This window comes from Mus musculus, chromosome 4 (assembly GCF_000001635.26).
Source record: "Mus musculus strain C57BL/6J chromosome 4, GRCm38.p6 C57BL/6J".
Lineage (NCBI taxonomy): Eukaryota > Metazoa > Chordata > Mammalia > Rodentia > Muridae > Mus > Mus musculus.
The window spans coordinates 3,897,180-3,914,091 of NC_000070.6; the positions used below are offsets into that span (position 1 = coordinate 3,897,180).

The 16,912-nt window shown below is 37.4% G+C and overlaps 1 protein-coding gene across 8 annotated transcripts in view; it reads right to left on the reverse strand.

The window, feature by feature from the left end:
* Nucleotides 1–1,589: 1,589 nt before the first annotated feature.
* The window catches only part of Plag1 (pleiomorphic adenoma gene 1), a 39,662-nt gene continuing 24,339 nt past the window's right edge, over nucleotides 1,590–16,912 (reverse strand). For 2 of the 8 annotated variants that reach the window (XM_006538116.4, XM_017320331.2), the window contains 3 exons: nucleotides 11,727–11,823; nucleotides 8,268–8,626; nucleotides 1,590–7,768 (listed from right to left, as the gene is read on the reverse strand). In XM_006538116.4, coding sequence (XP_006538179.1) covers nucleotides 6,511–7,768; nucleotides 8,268–8,509 — 1,500 coding nt within the window. In that variant the 5' untranslated portion in view covers nucleotides 8,510–8,626; nucleotides 11,727–11,823 and the 3' untranslated portion in view covers nucleotides 1,590–6,510. Of the gene's footprint in view, nucleotides 7,769–8,267; nucleotides 8,627–10,168; nucleotides 10,228–11,726; nucleotides 13,683–15,240; nucleotides 15,333–16,912 lie in introns of those variants that run through there. The other 6 variants (XM_011250079.3, NM_019969.3, XM_006538121.4 and 3 more) reach the window with 6 other exon arrangements.

The following is a 16,912-nucleotide window of genomic DNA, read 5'->3' on the forward strand; positions in this document are numbered from 1 at the left end:
TACCTTTGTATGATTAGAAGAGAACCACCAAAATCATAAGGAGTAGCTAACTCTATAAAATATATGGTCAATGTGACATCTAGATTGGTTGACCAGAGACTACTAAGCCTTGTCAAATAGACTGGTGAGTGACCATGTGATTTCTCTGTGGAAGAGAAAATAGTTGTAATGAAGGTATTTTGATGTTTTTGTTTTAGGCCGAAATTAAAAATACTTAATCACTTTGGCTCTAGGAAAAGACAGTTGAGAATGGCTCAAGTCAACATTTGGATTTTGATTCCAAGACACTACGACCTGCCTTGGACACTTCACCCAGGAATACATTTCTCCTTTTAAAAGAAACTGATTTCTTTGAAGTTCTAGGATTTAGCTAAGCAGTGAGTGCCTTGTCCTTAGAGCACAGTTAGGACAATGCTAATAAGAAAACCTGGCAGTTCAGTTGTACAGGTAGACTGGACTTTTCACTCTTCTTAGTGATGAGCTATGGTTCTTAGTTTTTCATGAAGCTCAAAAAACTTGGCACCACTGGGTCTAAGATGCAATAAAAAACTACGCATCTAATGAAGTTTTCATAGCAGAGATCATGCCCTAAACAAATTAATCTTAGGTGTCTTTTTTCAGAGTATTCTGCTCTTGGGTATTTAAAAAATGCCACATTTCCCCCCTCTACACCACCCTTGAAGTACTTCACGTGATCAGATTTACATAGGAATATATTGTGTTAATTCTAAGGATTAATGTGGGATACTTTCATACTTGCTGAGATTAAATGAAAGGCAGAATTACAAATACCAGAACCCCTATTTTCTTTACCCGATCAAAGTACACAGAAAAGTGGCTATGTATGTCTGGTGCCTGTGGGAGTCCAAAGAGGGCACTGGATCCTCTGAAACTTGAGTTACGAACAGTTGTGAGCCATCATGTATGCTGGGAATGGAGCTTGGTCTTCTGCAAGAATCTTTGCTGCTGAATAATCTCTTCATCACCTCCCAAAGCTCCAAAGTATTAAATGCCCTGCAGTTGTCAAATTCATATAAAATGAGTAACTTTCTAGAGTCTACAGTTCCAGCCTTAAACTGGTGAGTGAAAAAAAGATAGTGCTGTAGGTGGATGATGCTCCATCCATGAGCTTTATGGACTGCACAAAGTAGACTCTGTGGGTTATTAAGTAAACAAAAGGACATGTATTTGGGAGAGAGTAAGGATTGGTTCTGAGAGAAGTAAAGGGTAAATATGATCTATTTGTCTGTTTGTCTCTATGTATGTGTGTGTAAATTCTCAAAATATTAATACTGTTTAAAAATACTGAAGAAAAATGTTACAGTAAAGGATCATCTATGAAGATTTGGGGTGGATTTCTAGTATCTAAAGTTCTTCTGTATTCAACTCAAGTATTCTGCAGAATTCATCCATCTTTTTCCTTACAACAAATCCCACTGCAGGTCATAAGCAGCTGTGGTGGTAAGCGGCAGCAGCAAGTGACTGTGTGCAGCTTGGTGTGTGGACAATAAGCATCCTCCTTGTTTGGTTGTATGTTTCTCAGCTATGGGATTATTGACGTTTCATGGCGTGAAGCAACTGTACAGAGGTTACACACACAGATAATCTTTGTCTATATTTTATACAAATACAACAGTAGTTTGTGAATACATTTTAAGTACATGATATACATGATAAGCCACTTGCTTTCCCAATATCACAGAGTAGCAATTTAAAATGCAATAAAAATATACAAAATTCAGTCTGGAATGCAGATTTTTTCATTTCTATTTGACTCAAAAACTTTACCATTAGAACATTTTTAGAGTACTAGTCCAAACACTTTTTCATTAGCTAAAAAAAAAAAAAAAAAAAAAAAAAAAAAAAAACCAACAACAACAAAAAAAACAGCAGTCAGCTTATGTTCAGGCATGATGCAATCCATTTCTCTAATGGATTCCCAGTTTTTGTTAAATTCAAAGGGCTGTTAGTAACTCACAGCATGTTCTTCACTCCACACCCTATGTCAAGCCCACTTTCCATTCTGAGTTACAGTCACTTTGTGGACAAAAGCTGGGTTTGTTCTGGTAACATTTGCACATCCAAGATCTCCTTTTGCAAGCGCACATGAATACACTGTGGTGGTGTAAAAGTTTGCTAATGACAATTTAAAGTCACAGTATAAAAATATATTGTACACCTTTACACCTATATATAGTCCTTTTCCTATGAATAAAAAATACAACTGAATGAGACAGAAGTTTGTAGCACCATGAAGAGTTGTATCCCAAGTGACAGTAGCAGCATGATCCCATATAATGTTGAAGGAGGATTTCTGAGAAGACAGACATTCATTCTGGTTCATCTGTACCACTGAAGCTTATGTAATGAAATGTCTTATACATCAGTAACAATTCCTCGCCATCTTTAGAGATCGATAACTCATCAAAAGACACTGCCTTCCATCCCCAGGGGCTGCTAACATTGTAGAAAGGCTTATTGGTGATCTGTGTCTGCTACGAAGACATTATCTTGCATAATCTCAAAGGAGTGCTCTGTGAGTACAACACAATTTAGGTATTTATGTAGGTCTACAAAAATCGAGCTACATTGTATTGTAGACCTGGCTGCTGACAGCATGAATAAAATGAGACAAACTCACCAAGAAACTCATTTGTCAGAAAAAAACAGTCTGCCTTCATTAAGGGTGAATACTCAACATTGAAAAGATCTCCTTCAATGTCACAAGGATCTCAGTAGGCTAGAAGCAACTTGGGTGAACTGGTATTTTTAAACTTACTTATGGACTGGGAAGACAGTGTGCTTTGAGATACGTAAACCTTGTAAAAAAATAACCCATTGTAAAACCTTATGAAAAGACACACACTGATTCTGTGCAATATAGCAAATCGGTAAGAAAACACTGTAAAAATGTACCTGTTTAAAATATCATCTACCATTTTTTTGTACACAAAGTATTATATATCAAAGGCCTACATATATATCATCTAATGGCACTTGAAATGAATATAATAAGTCTTAAAAATAAAAGGCGTAACATAGAGGAAAGTTTCTGTAGAAATTTAGGTTCATTTTGAAAGTGCTATATCTTGTAGTATGTGAAGTATAGAGGTTGACCAAGCTCTATTTTTTAATTGGCCTATATGTGTACTGCTCACTAGATGAATGATCCTGAAATATGTACTCTATAACATTCATTATTAGCTTAATAAAGCAATCAGCTCTGGCTCATGGTTCAGTCAGTATATGGTTTTAAAAAACCGCCACTGTCCAAATTAACACACTATATCACTATATTCCACAAATGACTAGAAAAATAAAGCACAAGCAACAAATAGGCAAAAAACCACACAGCTTTAAAGAAATGCTGATTGAAATTAAAAAAAGCTGCACACAGACGGGTGCAAGACCCACCAAGGCAACTTAAATTATAGAAAACTGAACAAGTAATAGGGTTTTAAATGAAAGCTTATGAGACAATAACTACAAAGGTGATATTGGTAAATATCAATGGATTATATTGCTTAGAGTGCCAGGCCTTTCCGCACTCACGCTCCCGCAGATGCATGCCGTTTGCATGCACATGTGGAAGTCAAACTGAATGGGGCTCAGCATCTCGCCTGAGGTCCAAATGCCACAATAAACTGTATCAGTTAATGTTAATCCCTTTTCTTTCAGCCATGCTAAGGCACTATCAGAAATTCCAAGGACCATGGAGAATGAAAAGGGTATTGGCAAGGCCTATCGCTAAGCAGTCCTACTTCAAATAAAACAAGTGACAGAATTTTCTACGGGAGGAGTGGAGCCAATTCTGTGTTACGTCCTTGTTAAAATATTGTGCAATTAAAAAAGCTGCCTGATTTTTAATAGAAAATCTATCAAAAAAGGGTTTAGTGACCACTGTAGTCAATAAAACAAAAACAAAAAACAAATTTGCTTCTTTCCCTCTTACTTTGAAGTGTTATTCAAGTCTGCGGGGGCAGCAACAGGCAAAGAGGTGTACATACAAGAAAATTAAGACTCTACATTTTAACACTGGTTCCCTGGAAGATGTGTACTAGAGTTCCGTGCAGGGTAAGAGTTAGGATAAAAATATATTTGTTATATATATATATATACACACACACATATACACACATATATATACATATACATACACATATATATGTGTATATATATATATATATATATATACACACACACATATATGGCGCCATTCCCATTTCAAAATGCTTTATTTCATATATCCTGGTACTCCCTTTTTTCAATTAGCAGTGAAATACATACAGCCTATGAAGGCCAACGTCTCAGGTCATTAATGTGACTTCTTAAGCAAATTTTAGATAGAATAAACTAGTGCTTTCATATGTGGTGCTTGTGAACTCTACATAAAAATAGGTTTTTTTATTTACTTGTGCTCTGTCACCAAATGTCCCCTCCTTTTTAAGTGGTGATTAAAGCAATATTGAACACTAACCATCCAACTAGAACATTAGGTAAGTGATCTGTTTCATAGAAACTAAGGAAGCGGTCATGAAGCAGAGCTAAGAGCCCACTTTCAGAGTGAGTGCACTCCCACTCATAGCTTAGGAGCAGCTTGAAGAGTTAAACATGTATTTCCTTATTAACATATATAATTTTAATGCCTTTGGAAAACTTTTTAATAAAATGTATTTTTCACAATAAAATTTAAATACATAAGTATAAAAACTACTGCTCTAGGGTTAGAACCAGGAGCTTGAACCCTCTAGAGAGCAACTCTGATTCTACGAAGTGCACTAGGTGTGTGTATGACATAGAGTGAAAGCCCCATTCAAATGACAGTTTACACTTCTCCTCAATTTAGACTATTCCCAGGCATTGTAAATAATGCATTATCGTCAGTAATCTGTAATTACATTTAGGATGATGGGTAAACAATGCAATATGCAGTGATAACTGGCCCTTACAGAAGGGAAAGAGTTTCCCCATACAGGGCTAATGAGTGCTCAGAAATTAAAATATAGTTTCTTCTTCTTCTTTCTTTTAAAAAAGAGATACATAGCCTTCTATAAACCTCCCTTCACCCCTGCCCCAACAGAAGGGGTCCCAAAATAAGGTGTTAACAAGTGCTTAATAGATACATTTCATAAGTTGATGCCACAAATAACCCTTAGGAAGATATACATGGAACCATCGATCGCATTCCTGGTGGCTGTCTGACAAGAGGAAGTCCATCGCTACCTCACTCAGTGCATTCCACATCCTAGGTGCACTCATATGCGTTTGGTGTTTGCTTTATTTTCCTCTGTTTCCACTATAGATTCAACTTGTTTCTAACATTCCTCCTGATTCCCAGAGTAAAAGTAGGGTCTTACAACTTCTGGTTGTGTAAAACTGTAGAACTCCTCAAGTTGCTTTCTGATGGGTCTAATTGTTAAGTTCTCCATCCAAAAACAGCAGGGCAAGATGGATACGCACTGAGCAAGAGCTCACCGGGCAAGACTGCTTTAGAAGTGATGTGATAGGCTTTTACTCTGCACCCAAGGAGTTCAGTTTTCAGCTCTGGCAACAGTGGAATTCTCTGGACAAGTTCTGGGGTTTGGCTGTTTTACATCCATCTTCCTGTTGAGGAGTCTATCACCCCGACGATTGAGGCAGCCCAGCCATTGTAGGTTTCACATATTTACTGTCTATTGTCCCACAATGGCTCTAAGACTCTGGAATAACTGTGGTCCACCATGCAAAATGAGAACGCTGGTATACTGAAGCCATCCTGGGGTATGAAAGGTGACAGGCATATAACAAAACCTTTCTACACTGATCCTGATGACTTCGATGCCACACACTGTTTATGGAAAGATGATTGAAATGCGGCAAACCAGCCTGAGGGCTAGTACTAACACACAACACCCTGCTACCTCTCTAGGTTTCTTTTAGATAGATACTGAAACTTAAAATATTTTAGCCAGACAATAGCAGTCCTCAAAATATATTGATCTGAAATGATGGTATATTTAAGAAACCACTATACTCTCCCCAAACTGGATTCTTAACTCATTTAAAACACACTTAATTATGAATCCATTTAGTGGCTAGTAAAAAAATGTGAAACACTTCAGTTATTCACACAACACACTTCATAAGATTTACACTGTACTGAATATTTGCAAAAAAAAAAAAAGTCCAATGCCCATTGCTATTAGACAAAAATGAAAAATTTAAGATCTAACAGTAATTTGAACATAGGACTTGTAAAATTTAGTGATAATAATGGCGCTCCTATATGAAATTAAACTCTGAGACTATGACAACTGGCAGGAAATCAGGAGAAATAGCAAACGTAGTTAAACACGAACGATTTCAAAGCTTATCGAAGAGGCTAGTTCCTATTATTTACTGGCTTCATAAAACCTGATATTATACAAAAGCAGAAGTTTTTGTATTATGTTAAAAGTAGGCACTAGAATATAAATGGTCATTGCAGGCAGGGCTACACAAGCACCTCGGGTGAGTCCCTCGGCCCAGACTCTACTGAAACGCCTGGTGGAAACGGGGCAAGGTAGTGCTTGAGCTCAGGCTGCTGGTGAACGCTGCCGACAGTGAGTGCAGAGAACTTAGACCCACAGTGTTTGCAGGGTCCTGAAGATCCTGTGTTTGTGTGGGCAGCTGAGAGACAGAAGAGTGTGCTTCCTCCTGGGAATAGCTCATCCCAAGGCTTCCCACTGAAAGTGGGTTATAAGGGGGACCATTCAATGGTATGAAATTGAACAACTGAGAGAAATCCAATGCTGGTGTGCTGAGGGGGTCACTGATAGAGATAGAGCTCTTTGACAGGGAGAGGTCCCCAGCACCATCATCTGGCGACCCACTCTGAGGCTCTAACCCTAGCTTAGATGACGATGCTGGAGAATCCTGGGATGAAGATGGTGCACCACCTTGTAGCTCCATCAGGTAACTCTCAATTTCCCCCTTTAATGGCTGTTCTTTTTCAGGAATAGAGATTGCGTATGAGGTAGAACTGAATGGGCATTTGAAAGCAAGATGATGAGAGGGGTGAACAGCATCCATATCTATGGGGCATGTCATTCCCAAAGGTAAAGTTGTTATCATTTGGTGAGCAGACCCAGAGCTCTGCATGGACTGAAATGGAGTGTTATAGAGGTTTAACTGCAAAGTGTTTGTGAATGGCTTTGACAAGAGTTCACTGGAAGGTAAGGACATGACCGGCAGGAGTTCATCTTTTATAGGCACAGACATGTTGCAGGTAAATGGGTCCAGGAAATCTACTGGTTCCGTTTTGACCTTCAGAAGCTCCTGATTGTGACTCTTCTTCATGTGTCGAGTGAGGTGATCCTTTCGTCCAAATCTCTGTGCGCAGTACTGACAGAGGAAGTCCTTTCTTCCTGTGTGTACCACCATGTGTCTCCGGACATCCTTCCGGGTGTAGAACCTGCGTTCGCAGTGCTCACATTGGTGCTTTTTCTCCTTCACACCCCCAGATGACTTGCCCGCGTGAGATTTCAGGTGCTCTAGGAGCACACCTGTGCTCTCAAAATTCTGCAAACACACCTTGCAGGTGAGGTCACCACTGGTGGCAGCATGCAAGGCCAAGTGTCGCTTAAAACCAAGCTTGGTATTGTAGCTCTTGCCACACTCTTCGCATTTAAAGGTCTCTTTGTTGGGGTCATGTGTATGGAGGTGATTCTTCAGATGGTCTTTCCGGTGAAACATTTTCTCACAGTAATTACACTTGTGGGTTTTCTCAGGAGAGTGAGTAGCCATGTGCCTTTAAACATAGATATATTCTGTGAGTGAGTGATTATCTTAGCACAAAGGTATGTATTCACTTTTAAAATGGGCAGATAATCTATTAATGCTAAGACACAGCTCTCTCTATTAATAAAGGATCTACCTAACTAACACACACCACAGGATAGTTAACACACTGCAAAACTTGAGCCATCTAATTGCCACTTCAGTGTTGACAAAAGTAAGCAAGCAAGACTGAACATACTCATGTACTGTCCACATCCTTCTCATGTAGAAACTTCTCTCTATAAATGAAAATTCTACTCATTAAGCATTTTACTTAAAAAAATTCAAAGACACTAATACAAATGTATGTGATTTAAAATACTGCAAGCTAGCCAATATCTAATCTACTTAACATTTCCTCTCTGCAAATCAGCTGAGAAATGTGTATTCAGATATACACACACTTACAATGGCTTCAGAGGGCCAACACAAGAGAAAGTATAATCTGAAAGACAAATAGAGTGTAGTACCTTTGTAATTTGTACTTAGAAACAAAGGCCTTGGTGCAGTCTTGGTGTGTGCACTTGTAGGGCCTCTCTCCCGTGTGAGAGAAGGAGTGAACCTTTAATTTCTCAACACTGTTAAAGGCCTTGTCACACAGTTGGCAAGGAAAGTTTTTTCTTGGTTTGCTTTCACCACGCTTACGTTTCCCTGAAGGGGCTTTCTGGGTATCTCTTACTTCTGACAAATCACCAGGAATGACAGTGGCCATCGCAGCCTAAACCAGGCCTTCTTGTTGGACACCTGGGAACTGCCCAACTCCACTAAGTGATATAGCTTTAGGTGGCTTCTCAAGTTTCATGTGGTCGTAAAAGAAAGCAAAAAGGGACTGGAAAAAAAAATAAGAAACAACTAGTTTGTAACTAAACTCAATTTTTCAAAAAAATTACTTGCTTTGTGATGCTTTTGAATTAAAAAAAGGAAACCATAAAATGGATTCAGCTGGTCCAATGTAATATCTGTTGGTTTCTTGGTATTTTCCAAAACAGATATAAATGCATTGCTCAGAATGAACAGTTCATACATACCCTGAAATTCCACCTGACAAACGCTGTACTTAGGCATAACTACTGAATTTAGGAACTCCCAAAGCATTGTTCTAAAGGTAGCACCAGAAACTTCAGTTTTCAGCAGGGATTAGAAAACACATCTTACAGCTGAACACCCACTTCAATCTGTGCACATCACTCTGTGCACACGGATCATATGAACTAGAGGCACTTTGAGCACTTAGAATTTTGCAAGCACTGAGTCCATGGAAGAAGCTGAAGCCCAGACACTATAGGGTAGAGAGGGTGCACTGCCCTAAGTGAGACCTGACTCTGTAAATCAGCATTATGACACTCCAAGGATCTCTGATCAGGAGCAGAATGACATATCTTCATAACAGATATTCTTGAAATGGTAAAACCTTTGTACAGCACGAGGTGAAAGATGAGGATCCTTGTCATTTGTGAAGGTTTGCTCAGTTTTCCCCAGCTGCCTTTACATCAGAGAGAAGGCTATTCTTACTAGGTGCTCTAAGGTTAATTAACCAGAGCCATTAGGCCTTCCCAAGAGAAGGGATGGGCCTCTGACATACCTGAACCTGAGTGTGGCACAGCTGTGGAGATTTCTTTCTCTTAGTGCACAGCACCTGTTCTTGAATGTAACCTCACAGAGATGTTTCAGGTTAGTAAAAGATGTGTTAGAGCTTTAATTTATGATCAATTCTGTGAGAAAGAATGAAATGTGCATTTGTGTAACGAAGGGTATTTCATTTGTTAAAATGAAATAAAACTAAACAGAAACCTCCATAGATAAGAAATAGTAAATATAACTCTATTTCCCAGAGTAGGAAAATCAGCTTGAAGATTCTACTGGTGTATAAATGAAATCAGTGATCCTCAACCTTCCTAACGCTGTGACCCTTTAATACAGTTCCTTATATTGTGGTGAGCCCCCCAACCACAATATTATTTTCCTTGCTACTTAATAACTGTACTTTTGCTACTCTTATGAATCATGGTGTAAATATCTGACATGTGACTCTGGTGGAGGTCTTGACCCACAGGTTGAGAACCACTAAGTTATATGTTTCTTAAGGTAATTTAAAGGGGTTCTTCCAATAAATCACAGAAATGATAGCACCCATAACCTCTTTTTAAAAGGATCTGAATATTAGAGTTAAATGACTTATCAATTAATGAGTCCAAGGAAGTAGCTGAAGCCCAAAGAGGAAAAAAATCTGCCATCCTATAAAGAATAGAACCAACTTCTTTATCTTGCCTGTGTTCTAGTATTAGACTGACACACGTCTTTATACAATTAGGTCTGTTACACTTACTTGCCCAATTTTAAGGAAAAGTTTTCAGGAATTCTAAATACCTACATTTTGGTAACACTTTATTGTACGTTACATCTCTCTGTACTTTAGCACAGCAGCTGTTCCTAAGCAAACAAAACAACAGAAAGGCACTATTTTGATTAAAGCAGTACAGCATTCAGGTAAGGTGAAGACATACAGTTTCTTTTCTGTAAGACAGATGCAGGCCTTTGCTCTGTTCTAAATATCAGGATGTTCCTCTTGCAGTTTACAAATAAAATTAATATGATGCAACCAGTATCACAGCACCGATTTGGGTGTTAGCTCTGATGTCAAAGCACTTATGCAGCTGTTAGCCCTGATATAGAACTGGTGCAGCTGCTAGCTCTGATGTCACAGCACAGACGACAATTGTTAGCTATGATGTCACAGCACTGAAGCAGTTATTAGCTATGGTGTCACAGCACTGATGCAGTTATTAGCTATGATGCCACAGCACTGATGTAGTTGTTAGCTATGATGTCATAGCACAGATGCAGTTGTTAGCTATGATGTCATAGCATAGATGCAGTTGTTAGCTATGTCACAGAAGAGATAAAGTTGTTAGCTATGATGTCACAGCACTGGTGCAGTTGTTAGCTATGATGTCACAGCACTGATGTAGTTGTTAGCTATGATTTCATAGCACAGATGCAGTTGTTAGCTATGATGCCACAGCATTGATGCAGTTGTTAGCTATGATATCACAGCACTAATGCAGTTTTTATCTATGATGTCACAGCACTGATGCAGTTGCTAGCTATGATGTCGCAGCATTGATGCAGCTTTTAGCTATGATGCCACAGCACTGATGCAGTTGTTAAGTATGATGTCACAGTACTGACGCAGTTGTTAAGTATGATGTCACAGCACTGATGCTACTGTTAGCTCTGGCTGTAGGCTTTCTGAAGCTCATCTTTTCCTGTTATGAGCTTATTCAAGAGACAGATGCTTTGTCTCCCTCCTATTTAGGGATAAAATAGTCGCTCTTCAGGCAAGTAATGACAGTAAATTAGTAGAGCTTTAATTTTCATTGTGACTTGTTCACTTGATGCTTTCATAGACTTATTTAGACTATGCAGAAATCAATCATTTTCCAATTGCCAAATCAAAGGGAATGCAAGGTGCCTAATAACTAGGTCTGAAAATTGGTCATAATCACCACTGTAACAACACAGTTGTGATGTTGAGAATTCCAGAAGACAAAAGCAACTTTAATGTGATTACTCCCCTCCAAAATATTAAAAGGGCACCATGAAACAACACACAAGCTTTTGATTATATTAACTTGGTGATATTCAATATGATGTAAGAAATGAATTGTATCTGGATGTACATACTGAGCAATGAGGAATTGCACTGATACCAAATATTACACTTTTCTAAGACCAGCTGAAAATTTTCATGGCTGATATTTTAATCCATTACAAAATTCAAATTACATATCATAGGTACATTTACAATTTTAGGATCAGTATAATGTTGCAAACTTAATGTCTAATAAAAATTATATTCATAATATGTCTATCAATCAAATACTTGAAAGGCACATGCATAGAATTAGTGATTTTCATTCAATACCTACCTGATTGGTGATGGAGAAGCCTCAGACTTTGATCTTAGCCAGTCCACTAACTCTTCGTGGGAGAGAGCAGAATCCAGTCCTTCCCATTTTGGCCAATCTATGAAGAAGTTAAAAAAAAAAAAAGAAAGAAAGAAAGAAAGAATGGACTATAATATAAATGAAACTAGAGTGCATATGACAGGAAAAAAAGCATGAGCAAACTGCATTTCATAGCACATGCTCACATTCTACTTTGCTGATAGTCGTGCATTAATTCCCACCAGTTGCTTGTTTTGATTAGTTGAAAGCACACTTTACATGACCAAATAAATGCACAAATTAAAAAAAAATAGTATTATCTAGAAAAAAATGTCAATTTGTGATGCTGAATGACTTCCCAGTTGATAATAAAAAAGAAATCTAAACAAGAGTTACTGACGGTAAGGGAAACTGATAAAAATTCATTGAGCTTAATATAATGGAACTCGGTTTCCTCCTGACCACAGCACTGCCACCCACACTGCCACACTTGTGACTGGGGCTTCTTAGAGCCACCCTTCTGCTACTTGCAGACTGCCAATTTAGACCAAGGAATGCCGTAAGGATGGCTGGAATGTAGCAGCAACCACTCTGCCGCTCAGATTCGACATCCATGTGAGGGAAGTTAAGTATAGGTTTGCTACAGGAGGCAGGTATCATGAAAAAAGCAATATTTGTTGCATGAGACCATTGTTGAGAAATCTTAAAGATAGCTTAAAGATGCCTGTTAGTAGCAAGGTTTTTAGCAGATTGATAACACACATATAAACTGTGTTAATATTTACAAAGGAAAGAAAAGACAAGAATGAGAATGGTATAAAGTAAAAAATACCTACACTTATTACAAAGAATACAAGGCAAACACTGGTTAGCATTCTGTGATTAATCTTAAGTATTCACAAGTATTAATTAGAAGAACTTGAGAGAGAGAGAATACAAATCAAATACTTAAAAATCAGTAATAAAAGGATATGTCAATGACATATTAGGTTAAAAAGCTTCTAATGTTGTATAACAATCTAACAGTATCTCTTTAAATAAAATCTTTACACACTTTCAGAATTCAATGATATGTAAAGATGATATGCAACAAAAATATTTAATAGAGGACATTCAAGCATCATTACAAAATTACTGAGTATATATAAGAAACCAGTATTACTCTTATTGTTTAAAAGAAAAATAAAATTTTAGATAAAAAGATATCTTTAAAAGTTCAAGCAAAAGCCCCATTTTTATACAGCACAGGACATGCATAAGTAGAAGAACAACAAAATTGCAAAATAGCAAAATTACTTTGTAAATACTTACTTGCCCAGGACATACACTGAATATTTGGTATGGTAATTATGAATATGAAAGATCATTTTATACACCACTATCTGAATAATGTAAATACTTCACAAATAGAATACTTCCCTATTTATCTCCTCCCTGCAGTCAATGACCTAAGATTCTGGGCTATGTGATGGCACATGTGTGGTCACGATGAGATTTCTGTCTTAGATTCCCACTACACTTAGACTGTATTGTGATCTATGACAAGGGCAGATTAATACATCAACCTGTGTGTGGATGCATGTTGGCACTACACTTAAAGAACAGAAGAATGTTCTGGGTTAGTTTTCTATGAGAACTTCCAAATAAAACTTCCAAAAAGAAAGAATTTTAAAAAAGTTTAAAAACAATTTGCAAGGTAAATTTTAAATATTTTAACTAAGCATTAAAATAATTAGTAACTCTGAGTAGATGATTTAAGCAGAATTAAATCTAAAACTAAAGCTGACAAGCAAATAATAGATTTGTGTATTCATAAAATTCTATGCTTATTTGTACAGTGGCATTTTATAACAGAAATGCTTTAGAAACTAAGTATTTCATCATTCTTTTTTTGTTTGTTTGTTTTTTCGAGACAGGGTTTCTCTGTATAGTCTTGGCTGTCCTGGAACTCACTTTGTAGACCAGGCTGGCCTCGAACTCAGAAATCCGCCTGTCTCTGCCTCCCAAGTGCTGGGATTAAAGGCGTGCGCCACCACGCCCGGCTGTAAGTATTTCAAACAATGCATAAATATCGCTGTCTACAAATTACCTCCACTGTATATCTTATAGTCACATATAAAATATAAATAATATAAATATAAAATATAAATAAAGCCATCACATTTGGTTTATCTTAAAACAGAACTCCCAAGTTACAGTTAATTTCTCTAAATTTTTACCTTACTTTGAATTTTTTATTAGTTGCCAATTAATTTCAAAGAACTGCTCATTTTTCCCAAGACATAAGATGTCAAGAGTTGATTTGAATTGTTTGACAGAATAAACATAAAAATTAAATAGTTTATATTCATATAATCCTAGCTAACATGTTAACTAAAGTTATCTGAGTATCCTCTTTCATGCACCCAAAGGGGCAATGGAGGAAGTCTCTTTACTGCTCTAAAAAGTCTATAACCAAAGAGGAAAAAACCTTAATTCATGTTTTTCGTTTCTAGTTAAAATAATTTATCAAAGACTGGTTACATCAGTGATGGAAATTCCACCTTGCCTTTGTCTGAAGAATTGTAACAGAAGGCAGAGACTACACATACCCACTCTACACTGCTCTGCAGTGAAATGTTTCAGAATACTATACCCCAGCTTCTGATGATACCCAAGCAGACACACCGCCTCTACCCTCTACTCCAAAGGTGACTCTGCATCCAATAGAAGCTAGAGAAGAGGGAAGGTTATATGCTTGAGCACAAAAGTTCATCTTCTTATGCTTTAATTTATTCTTGGCAAATAGTGGCTCATGAAGAAAAATAATAAGCAAATACATTGCACCTCAGGGGGTCTACTGAAACCAACCTCTATGAGATGTCAGCCAAAGGATGAGTACATACTAAAACAGGGTTTGTTTGTGTTGTTTTCATTGGATGTCCCACAGTTTTGAGAGTTGTACTGCTAACAGTTGTAAATTTTGAGCAATACTTACCAGCATTAATTTTTTTTTCACTTTTAAAAGTCAGATTTTGCTAAGAGCAAATGCTATCACTCACCAAGGCTTTGCTCTTCCTTATACTAATCATAACATACCATTAGTTCCCAATTCAGAAAAATATCAACGTATGCTTACAACATTTTCCAACAGGGTGGCTCACAGAAGGAAAAGTAGCAGTGATAATGCTTTTTATGTAAGAAGCACTAATAGAATCTTGAATAATATGAAGGAGATGAATTAGATTACATAACTAAATATAACTTTGAAGGAGACATACTACCATATTAGGAACATTGCTTTAAAATGTCATTGATCCTAACTTGGACATTGTTATCAGTTAGCTCTCATTCTATAGAGTTCATTGCTAATGAAGAAAAAAATTAACTATCTTGTATTTATAAAAACTTAAGAAAGGGTAATGGGGTATGTTCAAAATGCATTCAGTACACATATTAGACTGTCAAAAAATTAAAAACAAATGCAAAAATCAAGCAAACAAAAAACAAAAAAGACCTTCAGAGAATAAGCAGTCAACTGTAGGCAGCTCAGGGCAGGCTCAGGCCAGTTTTATTCACTGCTGTTTCCCATAAATGACAGTAAAGTAACTGTTGAATGAACGAGAAAGATTAAAACAGAGTAAGTGCTTACTGCTAACATAATGACCTATAAGTTTACTCATCATCATAGCAGACAGAAGACAATACATTTCCAAGATAAATACTAGCACTTATAATAACTTAAAAGTTATGCAAAATATCCATTTTGCTAGCATGCCCTGACTGATGGTATTCTTACAAAATTAACTGGCATGAGTACACAGCATCAATTCATCCCCACTCTTAATAAAAATTCTTAGAGTGAAAACATGCCTGCTACCTGGGCTACCTGGGCTGAAGCGGGGGAAAAAGATGGTGAGACTCTTGGGTAGAGCTAGTGATATCTACAGAGAACTGAGGAGCAGAAAGCTCACTGAGAAGAAGCAGGAGGCACAGCCAAGATGTACACTTAACTCACCTGAATTATGGGTCCTCAAGAACTCAGTCCTGAGACTGGAGCAAGACCACAATACTTATTTTCCTACATTAGATGTAGTTAAATTAACCAGGAAAATTGGGGATGCCTTTAAAAATTTTTCCACATTTGCCTTTTTTTGTATTTGTTTTTGAATAATTGGTTAAAATATAGTTCTAGGATAATCTTTTTCAACTTTACCACAAAATTAGCTCTAATTATGTTTAGAAGCATCTTATATTTAATGTAGATAAAAACCTAAAGAAAAGTGAAGGAAATAGCTCATCTTTCTTGTTTCTTAAGGACAGTAGGGAAATGTCAACAGATTTCAAAGTTGGCACTGCAAAGTTCCCAGAAATTCTCTTACTAGTCTTCAATGGTCACATTCTGGTCATGCATGCTCTGGAGGGCCCGCATAGAATACCAACCACCCAAGAACACGGACAAAGCAAACAAGTGGGATTTTCCAATTCAAATGCTTCCCTTGGTTAGTTCTATTATGGAGTGAGAAGGCCAGTGAGGTAAAGAGGATTAATGAGGACTCAGGAGTCAGCATTTATGTCTTATGTGTAGGAGAGACACTCTATGATTGTATGTTGTTAGGAAAATGAAAACCAAGGCACACCAAGTATACTAGGCAGCTTTCTCTTCATGCAGGGAAATCAGTCCTTGAAAACAGAAAGCAAAAGAGGAATTGTGAAAGCGGAAGTAATAATGGCAGGCAGAACGAGTGGATAACTGCAACCTTAACGGTGAGAGAGCACCTCATCTCTACAGAAGTTTCTGGGCTTCTAAAAATGCACAAACCATTTCCACATTTGCCATGAAGCTACATTAGAAAGGAGGAAGCCCACAGGTCACATTCTCAACTTGTAATGAGGTCAATGTTACTGCCATTGAGTGAGTTGATAGGGGTACCATAAGGGCTTCTGACATCACCTACTGTAACACACTGAAGTCCTTAAACAGGTAGGGTATGCCTTCTAGAAGGAGTAATCATTACACAATTCAGATCACAGAAACACAATCCAAGTTTCATATCTCAACACTCAGGCCCTCACACCAAATCCCTGGATAAATTTGGGAAAAGGTAGAAAGCATATGAAATGTGAGAAAAGGAGTAAGTATCAGCTCACTTAGTTAAAAATGTTCATGTGGAAATCAGTGTTAAGCT